The following is a 17129-nucleotide window of genomic DNA, read 5'->3' on the forward strand; positions in this document are numbered from 1 at the left end:
GTGTCGGAGGACTTCCCAAAGATAGGTCCAAGAGACCGTGTCAAATGCTTTCGCAGTATCAAGGGACACGACTTGCCTACTCCCTGCGTTGACATGGGGGGCATCAAGGTTATTAAAAAGGCGCCGGATGTTTATGTCCGTGGCATTGTTCGGCATAAAACCTGTCTGGTCTGGGTGGACTATCCCCCTCACCACTCTCTTAAGCCTATTGGCCAGCACCTTAGCAAAGATCTTAACATCACAGTTTAGGAGCGAGATGGGGCGGTAAGAGTCACAAAGTTCCGGGGACTTGCCTTCTTTATGAATGAGGGTGACATGCGCCATATAGCACGTATCGGGGAGTGGGCATGTCTCAGAGGCGTTGTTCAGGATGGGCTGAAGCTGGGGGGTTAGGATTTGGGCGTGCGCCTTGTACCACTCAGCTGGTAGGCCATCAGGCCCTGGGCACCGGCCGGACGGCATGGCCGCTATGGCTGCCCCTATCTCATCCGCCGTGATGTCAGAATCTAGAAAGAGCCTCATGTCTAGGGGGATTGATGGAAATTCTATTTTCCCCAGATATTCCGAAAGCAGTTGGCCAGGCAGAGGAGGAACGGCAGCATACGTTCCCTGAAAGTACTCCCCAAATCTCATGGTGACTTGGGCCTTATCAGTGAGAAGGACCCCAGATAGATCTCTGACTCCTGCAATCGCTAAGTGGGGGGTGTCATCTTTGGCCAGAATGGCGAGAAGTTTCCCATTTTTGTCTCCCTGGCTGAACCATGCCGCTGAATGGTATAGTTCTTTTTGGGAGTATTTGTCTATGTGTATCAGGTCTACATCTCGTTGTGCAGCTGACATAGCCTGTTTAGCTTCATCACTGGGGTTAGCGGCTAGAGCTTGTTCCGCCTCTCCTAACTTAACTTTAGCAACTGTCAGGTCCGCCTCAACCTCCCTCCTGGCTGCAGAGATCAGTGAGGTGTACTGGCCTCGAGTATGTGCCTTGCAGGCGTCCCAAACTGATTGGTCAGGGGCTGTGTGCGCATTAATCTCCCAATAACTGTGTAGCTGGGCAACATATCTATCTTTTACCCTAGGGTTGGAGATCCACTTTGTGGGGAGTCGCCAGGTGTGGGCATGGGCAGTCCCACCAGTCTCAATAGTCAGCAGTACAGGGGAATGGTCTGAGCATACCCGGGTGCCAAAGTGAATATTCGAAACCATTGCCAGAAGGTCGGACGTGGTCAGAATGAGATCAATTCTAGATAGGGCAGATGTAGCAACTGAGTAGCAGGTATATTGTCGGAGGTGTGAATATTTCCACCTCCACACGTCCACATAGTGCGCGGAATCTAGCCAATTTCCAAACGCCTGGGAGTCATTGACACTTGGCTTTAGCCTATCCAGGCCAGGGTCAGGTACCATATTAAAGTCACCTCCCCAAATAGTAGGATAGGGTCCAAGGGTGGCCACTTTTTGGAGAATATCATTAAGGAGAGTAGTGTCTGCGGGGGGGGGGATATATACAGTCACTAAAATGTACAGCAGGCAATTTAATCTGCATTTAACAATGACATATCTGCCCATCCGATCGGTGATCACCCGTTCCAACACAAAATTAAGGGATTTTCTAATTAAGACCGCCACACCTCTTGAGTAGGTAGAGTATTCCGAGTGATATACAGCCGCTACCCAGTTACGTTTCAAAGCTAGCACTCGCTGACCTATAAGATGTGTTTCTTGAAGCAGGACTATGTCTGCTCCAGATTTCCGAAGCTGGCCCATCACTACAGAGCGTTTTATCCTATTATTTAGCCCCCGGGTATTCCAGGACAACACCGTGAATTTTACAGACATAAGTTACCGTATAAAATAAACCAGCACCGTTGGGGGGTCCCCACCCGGGAGCCGCTACCCAAAGGCCCCGTAGCGTCTTGTAAAGTGTGGCAAGCAGCCATGGGTTTCAGGCCCAGGGCAGGTCGCCCCCACGGTGCGTGCACATCACAGCATTTACCTATAGAGGACCTAAGCATGACAATCATTACCTGCTCCCAGAAGAGAGAAAGAAGAGAGAAAAGAGAAAGCAAAGAAAAATACATACATATCACCCACATTAACCCCCCTCCCCGCATCCCCCCCCCCAACTTGGGGATACCTGTATCCCATAACGGAAGAAAATTCTAACTCAGAACGTGGTCAAAGCAGTTCCAGTCTCTAGTCCTTCGTCGAACAAGGGCGTTGTAAATAGAGAAAAAGCCTCTAGGTGCTCTCATTATGACGGGCTCCATAGAAGCCGGGGTAAAGCAGAGTGACAGGCCGCAACGGCTTTATCGTGTGCTGGAAAGGGGAGGTAATAAACTAGGAGGCCTCCGGAACTCACAGCAGGCCGTCCAACTGGGATAGTATCCCATCCAGAAAGCAGGAGAATGGCTTAGCCCAGGGACCCGGGGCCCTTTTAGGTAGAGCCTGCGGCGTGGATGCAGCAAGAGTTCAGAGCCTCCAGAGCGTGATAGCAGCACAGCATCTAAGGTGTTACTCATCCATGGACCAAATACTGCCAGTAGGGCAGAAGGGGCTGGCCGCACCAGGAGCCGCTGCTAGCGACAGCGTCGCAACTCCGTGCAGTGAAAATGGGGCCCGCAGGATACCACCGTGAGAGAGGGAAACCCTATGCATATCCGGATGAAAAGTAGGGGTAGAAAGACATGGGTAGCAGTGAGGCTTACGCAGCCATGTCGCAGTGAAACGGGTACTCACGGATCTCTAGGCGGGCGGTTCCCACCGGGTCTGGCTTCCAGCCACTCATGGGCACCCGCTGGGTGGTCAAAGAACAGGGATCTGTCACCCTCCATCACTTTCAGCTTGGCCGGGAACAGCATTGCGTATTTGAGGCCCAGATCCCTCAGCTTCCTCTTGACTTCAATAAAGGAGCCTCTTTTCTTCTGCACTGCGGCGGAGAAGTCAGGGTACAACGATATACGGGCCCCCGAGTAATGGAGGGATTCCCTGTTCCGAGCCTCCCTTAGGGCTGCGTCCCGGTCCCTGTAATTCAGCAGCTTGATCAGGAAAGGGCGTGGTGGCGCACCGGGTGGGCCAGGCCTAGTAGGGACACGGTGCGCCCTTTCCACCACAAAGTGTGCCGAGAAGGTAGCCGGGCCTAGGAGATCCCTGAGCCAGGCCTCCGCAAATTGTTCAGGGGTGGACCCTACGCTCCGCTCCGGCAGACCCACCACTCTAACGTTAGACCTGCGCAGCCTGTTCATAAAATGCATACTTAGTGGGCAAATGTCATTCTACAAGACTACAGTTGCTAAAATAAGACTTGTGAATGTCATATTCTGCTCAAGAGGATAGTATAATATTCTGCCTCACTACACACTTTCGCCACATGGAGAACCATCTTAGATTTGAGTGACAGCCAATACTCACTTGAGATGTAGGTGAAGGGAAAAGGTCATAAAACATACTCATGCATTAAGAAGTAATGGCAAATGGTTGGAAATAACTTCTGGTTAAATTGAATTAGATTCTGAGAATGGAGAGAAATTGTACCAACGATTGGCAATACAATAAGGGCCTCATGCACAATAGTAATTTGTCCAGTCCAGTGGAAGTAGACTACTACTATCCAAAACCCACATTGCAGTTAAATCCATGTTCTTACTAAGATTTATGATTTGGGTCTACTTGCTGACCAAAGCTTTATATGCTGCATCGTAAGTTTAACAGTCAGCAGAAAAAGGGTAATTTATCATGACCCCAGACACAAGTGCTAGATCACCAAAGGTCACAAAAATCCTGCCCCTAATTCTTTATTAAGAAGCACTTTCAGTCCAATAAGTCATCATAACATTACCCAGTAGGGCATTCCACATTCTCACTGCCATTACTTTGGAGAACAACCTGATGCTTCAAATTAAAGTTCTGTTTCATTAATCTGAAGTGGTGTCATCTGGTGCAATGCCCTACTATCTGTCTATAGTGTAGTTCAATCATGTCTCCAAATAAAACAACCCTAATATTTTCAGTCTACCCTTATAGTTTAAAACTTTTGGATGCACCTTTCTGTGCTCTCTCCAGCTTATTACTCAAGCTGCCTCTTTCAAATACTGCCTCTTTCAAATAACTGCCTCTTTCAAATACCAGCATAATTGCTTATACATTCCAGTATTTTCACAAAACTCTAAAAGTGAATATGGCTAAAAATGACATATTTTATGTACTGAACATAATGCTGATTCTATAGGGCTGGTTATTAAATTCTAATTGTCCTAGTTTCTGAGCTGTCAAGTACCAGTATTCTGAATTATTTACTAATTAGCCTTTTATTGTGACATTATGTCTTAAATATATTCACTATATATTCACTATATTCAGTGTCTGCTCTAAGCTCAGCAACAGACAGCAGCACAGAGCGTGTGCAGTAAATCAACAGAAAAGAAGATGGGGGGGCTACTGGGTCATCTTCAGCTAAAGAGCTGGGGTGACTTGGATCAGAAGCCCAAAACATAATGTACAACATTTCTGTCCTACTTTTTTAAGCTAAGCATTAGTTCTCCTTTAAAAGTGTAAATAATGGATCTGAAATGCATGCATGTGCATAAAGCAGGGGTATATTATTTATTTTCTTCTGCAAGCAAATGAAACAAATGTTTGCAAAGTGTCTGATATGCAGATAGTAAAGAGGACAACAAAAATGCAGGTAATTATTTAGTATAACATGAATAAAGATGATTTATTAAATTTATGTATAAGTGCCAACTTATTCCACAGTGCTTCACATAAGGATATCTAATAATTGACAAATTAATTGATATATTAGGCAATTAGGGCCCTAGCCACTAGGGATGTAGCGAACTGTTCTGCTGCGAACTAGTTCACGCGAACTTCGACCGTTCGCGTCCGCCGAATGTTCGCGAACGTTTGGGAACGTTCGCATTTTGAGTTCGCGTTCGATTCGAATACAAGTCGTTCGACCATTCGACCATTCGAATTCCTTCGACCGCTAAAATCGAACGATTTCCATTCGTTCGAACGATTGTAAGCATTCGATTCAATGAAAATCCTTTGATCGAATGATTAAAATCCTTCGATCGTTCGAATCGAACGATTTTAGCGGGTGTTCGAAGTTCGCGAACTGTCCGCGAACGTTCGCATTTTTTGCCGGTGTTCGCGAACGGCGTTCGCGAACACCAAATCGGCAGTTCGCTACATCCCTACTAGCCACAAGCTCTTACACTCTATGGGGGAATCTGAGGTAAAACTATACAAATATATAACTGTCAGGGCAGCATATGTTCAAGAAATATGTAGCACTACAACAGCCTATATACATAAATGATTATGGGTGGTTTGAGTGGGTCTTATAGAATAAATTGCAAAAAATATTCTTAAACCTGTGCATATGTTTCTATAGGGACCCATGGGGTTAATGTGCCCCTTTGGCTTTAAATCCCTACACTTCCTGATCTCCCTAGTTGCTGTTCAGATGCCCATGTAACTAGTTGCAATTTGCATAGTTGTATTATTAGCCAAGAGGTGTTGTGACCACTTCTTGTCACACTTTGGTATAGTGAGGAAGAAGGGTGGATCTTCCTCTTTGGCTTCTGGTTGCTGATCCAGCTGGATGTGTCCAGGGAGCCTGGGTACACCAAGGCCCAGTAAAGCCTGTTTGCCCTAGAGAGACCTGAACCTCTAGTGTGGAAGTTGGGGAGCAGGGATCCCATGAATGAGGCTAGCGAGTGGTAGGAATATAATTGTTACAGTACTCTCTAGGAGAGTTAGACAGTGAGGGAAGAAAGAAAGAGCAGCTTTGTTCTCCATCAGGCCCAGGCTGTAAGACTTGCCTACAGTGAAGGGACCACAGTGGATAGGGTGTCAGGCTTTAGGTTCTCCTTCCTGACCACTCCACTGGGTGAGTTCCAGACCACGTGTGAGGAATTTCTGCCTAGAAGGAAGTTTTACTGCCTTGACTACATCCTCAGGGAATGCACCTGCATCTATCTCTGATATACTGTCTGAGCTATGTGCCTGTATATACTGCAAATGCCTCTTTACTGATGTAAGTACCCTGTGGATCATTTGTCTCTGACAAATACTGCTAGAACCTCATGGTGCCCATTTCTTTTTTGGTTAAAGCACAGTAGCCTGGGGGAATTGTAGTTGCACTATACTGCACCTTCATTTCTTCCACTTTGCAAAGGCCTTGCCTTAAGTGTTAGAGTCCAGTGTAACCCATGCTCTAGTTTACTAGCTGGTGATTAACCCTGTTGGCCTGTATAGCCTAAAAACATGTTACATTTCCATAACACCAAGCAGCCACTCAGTTTCGCAAATGGTGTGGTATGCAAGATACTAGGGCTGCTTTTAAGGAATTAAACTTTCAAAAAACAAAGTGTATGTAGCAGTGGAAAGTAAACTGTGAACAAAAGAAATTAGCTTTGTTAGTGTTGGGGGGATATATGTTGTGCACAATCATTGGTTATTAGTAGAATTGTTGGGGCAGTGTTGTCAAACTGTCCTCTGTCTCCTTAACTGAAGTGTGAGATCCAACAAAGATTTAGCAATTCCATCAAGGTGAGACTGTGCTTCGATACAGTCCTATAAAGCTCACCTTTTGCTGCTACCTTCTATTGACCAATTACTTGGAGATGAATGGAAGTCGGGTGGGTTAACTAGATAAATATAAAGGAATGTATCATATGCAGGATATAGATAAGATAACTAACTAAGTGGAGCAGCTAACTCAAGAACATACCAATCATGGGTAAGATGAACACAAGTAAGGAATGGGCTGGTAGTACAGATCTCCAGATAAGAAACCACATACCTGTAGAACGAGAATGGTCTGGGATACTGGTGAAAGGGGAGGATAGAGGAGAAATGTGACTAAAATGGAGCTGAATAAATACAATAAAACTGGCATTATGGTGTAATGCAATGTAACATGGGCTTTGAGTGTTTAGCATTTTGTTGTGAAATGTTTCAGTGACAACATAGACCTATGGGACCTGTTATCCAGAATGCTTAGGACCCAATTTTTTCCTTAAAAGTGTGCTTTCTGTAGCTTGCACCATCATGCCTTAACTCTAAGAAATAAAAATTTAGGGGGTTATTTATCAAAATCCGAAAATTTCTCAGTTTCTCAATTTTCTGAAAACTACTCCGACCAAATCTGCACAGATTTATTCTCTTTATTTATCAATACATTTTCCCAAAAATTGTGTTTTCCCCTCCAATGAAAAAAAAAGTAAAAATAACCCACTAAAACATTAAATAAACCCAAAAGGCTGTTTTTGCCTCCAGTGAGGATTATTATCTTTTAAATATCAAGTACAGGGTACATTTTATAAACAGAGAGAAAAAGCAATTACTTTTAAAAATGTGAATTATTATATTAAAATGGAGTCTGTGCGATATGGCCTTCCAATAATTTGGAGCTTTCTGGATAACGGGTTTCAAGATAACAGATATAATAACAGATATATATATATATAATACTGCAATATTTTTCCCCCCAAAAAACTTAATTTAACAGTTGTTCCATTAAGCCTTTAGAATGTAAACTCCCTTGTGCAGGGTCTGATAATTACATTGTACTCTGTAACATTTGATTGTTAGTTCATTTGTTGTAATATTATTGGAAAGCGACGAATATACTTGCTGGTGCTGTATAAATAAGCGATGATATAAACATACTGTATAATGTGTAAAAATGTGTATTAAAGGAATGTTTCTTTTTATCTTTATCTAATGGCAAGTACCTAACAAAACCAGCTGTCAGACACAGGCACATTTATATTTCTGTCAGATCACAAAATGGAAATTTGCAAAGAGTGCTGGCATTAATGCGACAGGTTAAATCATGTTATCCAATTTAGATAAGAAAAAGAATATTCAGTAGATAGCAAGATGATAAACAAGCATTTCCAGCAGAATTGACTACGTTTATCTAGTGTTTCATTTTTGTACTGATGTCAAAGATGTCATTATTTGATATTTAATCCATGCAAAGGAATGTCAGATTATTCTTTTCTGAAACCAAATGTTGCACAAAACAGAACCCAATTACCCAATATATGGTAAACAACTACAAATAATTGTTTTACACAAAGCCCATGATTGAAACATTTAAAAATCAGAGAAAAACAAAGAAATCCTGTCCCATGAAAACATCAAGTTCCATCCAGGTTAATAAAAAGAGAAATTGTTTTTCAGTATTTCAATGCTCTGTAAATGCCATACTTTTTCAAATATAACAATATGTCACTAGGCCACTTAAAGTTTGATATCAGAAAAGAACCTTGGGTTCACACCATATTCTTAGTTTTTACTTTTTAAAGTGCAGCTTCATCAGATGTAGTCTGGGCCATTCATCGCCTGTCTCTTTTATATAATATGGCCTTTTAAAGGTGATCCAAGCCATTTATCATTATAGTTAAGTGGTTAAACTTGATGCTTCTTGTGCTGATGATTAAAGTTTAACATTAATTCATTATTGTTTTTCATTAGTTTTAGCCAATTTATATTTGGGGCAAATTTCATGTTTTACTTTCACTGATGAAGATTTTGAACTAAGAACAAAAGCTTGCTTTGTTTTTAAAATACTGTATCTGGTGAAAGCTTGGAACTATGACTAAAAGATTGTTTTATTTTCCATTTCTATGTCAACATTGGAATTTCTAACCAAATAAAGGCTTTTACACCAGTTTGGTTAGAACTGGGCTATTTTTTTGGTCAGGGTATTCTTTAGTTCATGGACATATGTTTCTATATTTGAGGTGGTATGTGAAAACATATGGGTAATGAGCAAGCTACAGTTTACATTGATATTAGAATAAAATAATAGACTTAGGGCTATTAATCAAAATTCTAATTTGTGGCATTTAAGAGGTCTTTTTTGCTTCTTTGAACAAACTAACAATTTAAAAAACAACTTGAATGTTTGTTTGTTTATTTATTAAATAACCAGAATATAAAAAAACTTGAATGAGTTTACAATCTCAAAAAAAAATATTGAAATAAGTAGTTCACATTTTTTCTAAGACAGCTCCCTTTGATTTCATGACCTTGCAAGTTTTTAGATGCCAAAGTTTTACATTAAAGTTTTTCATGTTTTTATTTGCTCAGTATAAGTGAGGCCAATGCAATTAGTTCGCACAAGAACAAACTTATAATGTGGAAAGTGCAGTACCCAGTGCTCCCCTCACTTGTATACAGAACTGCAGGAAATCTGGAAATCTGTATTTGGCTTTTTATGGGGTTTTTTTGGGGTTCTTTTTTACCCTTGGTGGTGGTTATTTTTAGTACGTAAAAATGAGTAATACAAAGTAGCAATAACAACAGTAGCCTTACAGAGCACTTGTTCTTAGATGTGGTCAGTGACCCATGTTTTAAAGCTAGAAAGAAGGCAAATTATATAAAAACTATAATAAATAAATAAATAATGACAACCATTTGCAAAGTTGCTAAGAATTGGTCATTCTATAACATACTAAAAATTAACTTGAAGTGAACCATCCCTTTACCTACTGGTTAATAATTTTTTTTATACCTGACGTCAAATAATCATTATTAAAAAATGCCTAAATTTACATAGTTAGAAGAAGAAATGTTTTGTCTTTTCAATCCATCTTTTAAGACAGTGTTGTCCAACTATTATGGTACTGAGGGCCGGAATTTTTCTGGTCTACATGGTGGAGGGTCGATAATGGAAGGCAGTGTTAGCCACTCCCTGTTTTAAACCACACCCACTTTAAACCACACCCATGTTACCACAAGACCATGTCTACATTAATAGCACACCAAAAAACCAAATTATTGGTGCTCACTGCAGGGATGTCACTCATATGTGAAAAAAGTTAAGTTATATAAAATAGATACGGACACCAAAATGAAACAATTTTTACATCTATATTATATATATATATATATATATATATATATATATATATATATATATATATATATATATAATAATAATTATGTATTGGCTTTGTTTGCTACTCATAATTTTTCCATAAAGTATTTGCGCAAAGTTTTTACATTACCCATCTGACTCCCTGTGCTCGTCTATGCAGGAACTGCCATATTTGTGAAGCAGAAGTCCTTTAGTATTAGAAAATTAGAAACAGGCTGAGATGGGACAGTCAGGTTGGCAAAACAGTCAGGTTGGCAAAACAGTCAGGTTTAGGAACTTCAACTAACAATTATTTTAAAAAAAAACCAGACCTCTCAGCAAAAAACGATCAACATGACCTATAGGTAACTTTTAATGTACTTTTATATTTTAAAAAGTAGTTTTTTAGCATCCATGTCACTTTAAGACATACCCTTAAATCCATATGCTTCCTCCTCCCCTGTGGATAACACAGCACCCCCAGCATATGATTAAACAACTTAGGGGCCCCTAACAATAATTTTCAAATGCTAACAAACCCCCAGGACAAATACCAGGCTTATGTTCCACAAGCAGAGCAGGGCACACACAGGCAGAGTATGGCACACACAGGAAGCATAGGGAAGGCAGTGTATGGCACACCCAAGGATAATAGGGCAGGCAGAGTATGGCACACCAGGGAGCATGGGGCAGACAGAGTATGGCACATACAGGGAGAATAGAGCAGGCACAGTATGGCACACACAGGGAGCATAGGGAGGCAGAACAGAGCAGGAGACAGGGAAACCTATCAGGGCCACTCTAAGATATACTACATACAGTGACACAGTGCTGGTGACCCATTAGCATTTTGACTAAGGTGTGAACAATGTGGTCAGTTTCAGTCTGGGTCTCAAGTGTGAACAGTTCATTTAGGATGTGAACAATTGAGGTGTCACAAGTGTGAACAACGCAGGGAGGATTACATGCATGAACAATACACGGGATTAAAGTGTAAATTTGAGGTTTAAACAATGCAGGGGCCACTTAATCTCTGTACTGATACCTTTTAAAATGTACACATGGTAAACAGACACAGAAGGCAGAGTGTAGGGCCACACAAGGGACAACCCTGTTTTAAGACTATTCCATAAACCCTGTAAAAGCGGATCTATATAACGTGATTAATTTATGGACATTTCTGCTCACATACTACCAGTACTAAATATAGTTGATGCAGCTTCCTGGTTCAATACACAACAACAAATAACTCTTACTGGTCATTAACAAAATAACATTGTAAACACTTTACACTCTCACGCCTATAAATATTCACTGCTTGTAACATAAAATATGGACAACACCTGACACATGAATAAACAGGTTAAATCAGTTACTGTACTTTGGATATAGAGTTATAGAGAACAGTATAAAAAAAATAGTAAGGAAAAGACAATTATATGCATGAAAAGGTATTTGTAAATATGGTTTGTATTGTTCTGTGAAACTATGATGTGCTTCAATACTAAATGGTTGGTCAACTGATATTAATAGCAGATTTCTCAAAATCTTAAGAAGTTTAGCTATACACTGAATATAATTCATATGATCTTTATATACATTGAATAATAATGTGTCACTATCATTTATTTTAATGTGCAAACAATTATTTCATTTGTAGGGAGATACAGTTTTATACTTACATTGTTCAAATGAGCAAGTTCAATGTCTACCAATGAATCTGTACTTTTTGGCTCTGGATGTATAGTAACCACAATGATCTTCGAATTCACAACAGTAAAATTTCTGGAGAAAAAAAAGAGGAATTTTTACCATGTTAGCCAGTAGTTGTTATGGAACACGGAACTGGATTTATATACAGGTATGGGACTGGTTACCCATAATGCTTGGGACCTAGGATTTTCTGAATAATGGATCGTTCTGTAATTTGGATCTTCATGTCCTAAGTCTACTAGAAAATCCTGTAAACATTAAATTAACCCAATAGGATGATTTTGCCTCCAATAAGGATTATTTCTATTTTAGTTTTTTTTTTGTGCTGGTGAAGAAAATGGAAATATTTAAAATTTGGATTATTTGCATAAAATGGAGTCTATGGGAGAAAGCCTTTCCATAATTCAGAGCTTTTTGGATAATGGGTTACGGGAAAACGGCTCCTATCCTACATATGGAATGAATAAACAAAACTGTGTATAAATTTAAACTAGTGTAATTTTCTGTACATATAAATATGTGTGTGTGTGTGTGTGTGTGTTTGTGTGTGTGTGTGTATAAAATATAAATTATACATTAGATATTAACATTGATGTGGTAAAACTACTTTCATACAATCATAATATGATAGATTGTCTTTATCCAAGTTGTAACTGTTGTACAGTGCATTGTTGCTGGTTGGCTTGTGATGAAACTGCACTATGCCTTTTGTTTGAATTTATCTTACTTATCTGTTTTTCACTTGATTCTAGCTCTATGGTGATTCAAAGCAATTTTTGAAGGAGGATAAGATGCAAATTAACAACGAGTTAGAGGCTCCTTTCTACAGAGATCTTTATCTCTGATTCCAAGGGATTTTAATCCACCTTGACTGAAGCTCAATCTATAATCTACTAAATTAGTCAATAAATTATATCTCATATATCTCTATATTTTCTGGTTTCAGTGGAAATGGAAAAATGCAAATGTCTTTGTTTTCCCTTTTGTTGCCATCATATCAACCAATTGCATGGGATACCATCTCCTGTCTATCTAAGGAGCTGTTCAGGCACCATGTTTGCAAGAAATTAGCAACATGGAAGCTTTTTCCCTACGAAGAACAGTTGGAAGGGAGCCTTAACTGCACTGTAAGTTTTATCTTGCAAAATGTAAAAAAAAAAAATTCATCACTAATCACGGGGCTAAATCAAAAGATAGAAATTGAAATCCTAAACCAACTGTCAATTAGTGATGAGAAAATTCACCATACGCATTGAAGTCAATGGGTGCTTTTTAACTCTGACTTTTTCCCGCTGCAACTTGAATTTTCAACATAAAAAATACATTGGAGTCTATAAGCTTTTTGTGGTGATTTTTTGGCAGTTTCATGAAAATACTTGTGGATGGCAAAATGTGGAATTTTTCTGTGAATGTGGAATTTTTCTGTGAATGTGGGCTTTTTCTGTGAATTCCTGCTGAAAATTTTAATTATCAGCATATGTATGATGTACGCACTTTTATATTTTATAGACAAATGAAAGAGTCAATATACAGTAATTGAGCACTTTTGATTGGTATGTGTATATATATATATATATATATATATATATATATATATATATATATATATATAATTTGTACATTTATTCTTAAAAATGAATAAAAATACTAATACTAGTATAGTATTAAGGGTCGAATTGAAAATTTGAATTTTAGAATTTTTTTATGGTCAAATCTCTCAAATTCAACTAGGGAATCATCCAAACACAATTCGACTTTGTAAAAAAAATTGAATTAAATTTTTTGAGATGTATCATACTCTGGCCCTTTAAGAATTCGAATTTGACTAATTGCAACCTAAAACCTGCTGAATTACTGTATGAGTCAATGGAAGAGGTCCAGAGATCAATTTGGAGATGTTCAGAGAAAAAACTCGAAACAAGATTTGTATAATTCAATTTGAGTTTTCGAGTCGGTAAAATTTGATAGATAGAAATTTGATTTTTATAATAAATCTCCCCCGATCGAATTTTCGAATTCAATATAATTTAAGGGAGTTTAAAAAAAAAACTCACATGAATTCGAAATTCGACCCTTGGTATATGTGCCACCCCCTTGTATTTTTATGGATTAATATGGTAGCACCCACTCACTTGTGGAAACTGCATCTTTACTAAGAAAGAACATTCTTCTAATAATTTGTAATGCCAAATGGAATAGTAACACTATATACGGAGTATGCAGTATAGCAGTACGTGTCATAACAATGCACCAGGGTATGCAATTCAGCGTAGATTGCTAGTGACTAAATTACATTAACATATTGAATTCAGATGTAGAGTTAATAACAAAGTATGTGGATAAAACCCAATAAAGGTGAAAAACGTTGTATTTGAAAGAGAGTTCAGTTTTTTTTTTTTAAAGATTAATTTTTATTGAATTTTACAACTTAAAGAAGAGAGAGGGAAGAGAAGCTAGATAGAAAAGGAAAGGAGGGGGAAGGGGGGGAAGTATGACTGGAAGTTGATGTTCATTGGTTAGTTGATGTGGCTGGCGACTCGAGCCAAGGTTTCCATATACTGTCAAATTTCTTTGGGCATCCTCGGGCTAAATAAGTGAGTTTGTACAGTTCCAATTGTGAATTGATTAGTCCAATCCACCTACTCAATGTCGGTGGCATTGGGCCCATCCAGTGCAGGGTAACCACTTTTTTTGCGTAGAAAAGGAGCAGCCTCATCAGACATCTAGTATTTACTCTGGGTATCACGGAGTCCAGGAGACCCAGAAGACAGGTAGCAGGGCTAAGTATTTGGGGAAGTTCCAGTTCAGCAGCCATAAAGCTCACAATTGCCCTCCAATATCTGAGTATCACTGGACAATCCCATATTAAATGCATAAAATTGGCAACAGAAGCACCACATCTTGGACAGCCGCGTGAAGCCACTCTCCCCATATTATACAGTTTCTGTGGAGTGAGGTATGTTTGGTGAATAATCCTGAATTGTATAAGTTTATCTCTAACACTCACCAAAGGAATATAAAGATTGTCTATGATTTCCTCCCAATCATCCGGGTCCACAATAACCCCGCTACTCTCCCACTTATATTTCACTCTGGGTCGGGGATCATATCTATTGGAAATTAAGTGTTTGTAGGTATTGGAGAGGAGTTTTGTCTTAGTGGGCTGAGATACTAATTCTTCTAATCCCGTGTACTGTAGTTGAAGAGGAGGAGTTGGAAATTGTGTTGAGCAGAGATGGCTGATTTGGTTGTATCTGAATTCGGATAAATCAGGTAGAGAGAGAGTCTTGCGAAATGTAGTCAGTGTGTGGAAACTCCCATCAGTGTATACTTGGGACAACCTCTTTAGCCCTAACTTAGTCCAAGTTCCCACTTCCAAGAATGCAGCTAAGTGTGAGTAATTACTGTTGCCCCATAAAGGTGCATCTGGAGATAGGGTGGTGTTAGCCTTAGTGAGCTGCACCATTGCGTCCCAGGCTCTCTTAGTGGCATCCATAACAGGTAGTAAAGGGCCAACATCTTTTTGAGTTCTATATAAAGCATTATGCAGGCTTTCCACAGAAGTGAGAAATAGTGCCTCTATTATGGATGCTGGGTTGTCTGCGTCAAACACTTTCCAACTGGCTGCATGGGAAGCCTGGGAGGCAAGGTAGTAAAGCTCATAATTGGGAGAGGTCAATCCCAGCTGGTCTTGCGGGGCATTGAGAGTGACTCTGGACAAAGTGGGTGTTTTATTTCCCCAAATGAATCCAGATTGCGTGCGGTCTATGTCATGTAGGACTTTCTTAGGTATGTGGCAGGGGGTATTACTTAGTATATACAAAAATTTAGGAAGATAAACCATTTTACAAATGTTTATTCTGCCTATTAGCGTGAGAGGAAGCTTAGCCCAGTGTGCAAGTGTGTCCTTAAATTTGCGATGTAAGGTGTATAAATTATGCTGTAAAAACAGCGTCGGGTCTTTGTGTATCGTTATCCCTAGGTACTTTTATATTATCTGTCACTTTAAGACTGCAGTCCGAGTCCAACTCTGTCGGGAGTTGTCCGTCAAGGGGAAAGATTATGGACTTATCCCAATTAATTTGGAGGCCCGAGAACCTGCCAAATCTCTTAACAATACCGAGAACAGTGGTGAGTGAATCGTGTGGGTCTGCCAAATATAGCAGCGTATCGTCCGCATATAAGGAGATCTTCTCCTCAATTGTTTTGTATAGGAGTCCCTTTACTCTTGGGGAATTCCTAATAGCTATGGCCATGGGTTCAATAGCCAACGCGAAAATCAGCGGGGAGAGGGGGCACCCTTGGCGAGTACCTCTTGTAAGGTGAAATGGTGATGAAGCAATGCCGTTAACCCTGATGGATGCCCTTGGTTCGCTATACATCAGCTTAAGCCACTTTGTGAAAGAAGGACCAAACCCCATTCTAATCATTACCTCCCACAGATATGGCCATTCCACTGAGTCAAATGCCTTAGCTGTGTCTAATGAAACCACTAGCCTGGAGCCCAGATTTTCATGTTCGAGTTGTAAATTAAGGAATAACCGTCTCAGGTTGAAACTCGTAGATTTAGAAGGCATGAAACCAGTCTGATCTGGTTCCACTACAGTAGACACGACCTTGACTAGACGCCTAGCTAAGATTTTAGCAAGAATTTTAATTTCCATGTTGAGCAATGAGATTGGTCTATAAGAGGAACACAGTGTGGGGTCTTTCCCTGGTTTGGGGATGACCACAATCGTTGCATCCGAGAATGTTTTAGAGAGTTCAGTTTTAATCAATATTATTGAATTCATTTATCTGGCCACTGGGATTTCAGGTGAATCCATGCAATATCATTGTACTGAGGCCCCCTACTGCCTTTCTCTGCACTGCGAATAACCATTCTGTACATCAATAACAAACACATTCATTTCTTCTGTACAAAACTGAAAACAGTGTTCTGTCTGTAATATATTCTTGTTAGGAAAAGATGGAAAATCTCTATTGAGGTCATTTAGATGATTAAAAGCAGTAGAAAACCCCAAGTCCCAAACATTCTGTATAATATATCCCACACCTGTATATGTGTATAAATGAGCCATGATAACCTGAGTGGATAGCTAGAATTTCAACAAAACAGCTTTATAATGAAAAATACTTTTTTTACATAAATTCTTTCTATAAAGATAACAGTCTAGGGATGAGCCTTGTTTCACCGCAATTTATTACCATAGACTTGTATGGCATCGGGCGTCAAAAAAAATGTGATGCGCGTTAAAACATTTCCAACCAAAAAAAACAAAAAACTGCACTTTATCTACACCATTGATAGTCTTTAGGAATAAGTCCAGCATAGCCTAAGAAAATGTCCATAGACCTATAGTATCAACACACAGCTACAATTTGGCAAAAGTTTGTCCACTTACTAAAATGCAATCATAGTTAAAAAGAGATAAATATACACAATTAAAGTTCACTAGCCAGAATGCTTTTAAATAAATTGTATGCTCCATTCACTTAAAATGCAAATAAGTATACTTTTGGTTTAAAGTTGGGAGGC

The 17129-nt window shown here is 39.6% G+C and overlaps 1 protein-coding gene across 4 annotated transcripts in view; it reads right to left on the reverse strand.

Annotated features, from left to right (window-relative positions):
- Positions 1 to 17129, reverse strand: part of LOC108718003 (adhesion G protein-coupled receptor B3) — a 521962-nt gene that overhangs the window by 169627 nt on the left and 335206 nt on the right. For all 4 annotated transcript variants that reach the window (XM_041564704.1, XM_041564703.1, XM_041564701.1 and 1 more), the window contains exon 15: positions 11560 to 11662. In XM_041564704.1, coding sequence (XP_041420638.1) covers positions 11560 to 11662 — 103 coding nt within the window. The remainder of the gene's footprint in view (positions 1 to 11559; positions 11663 to 17129) is intronic.

The sequence above is a fragment of the Xenopus laevis genome, chromosome 5S (genome assembly GCF_017654675.1).
Source record: "Xenopus laevis strain J_2021 chromosome 5S, Xenopus_laevis_v10.1, whole genome shotgun sequence".
NCBI lineage: Eukaryota > Metazoa > Chordata > Amphibia > Anura > Pipidae > Xenopus > Xenopus laevis.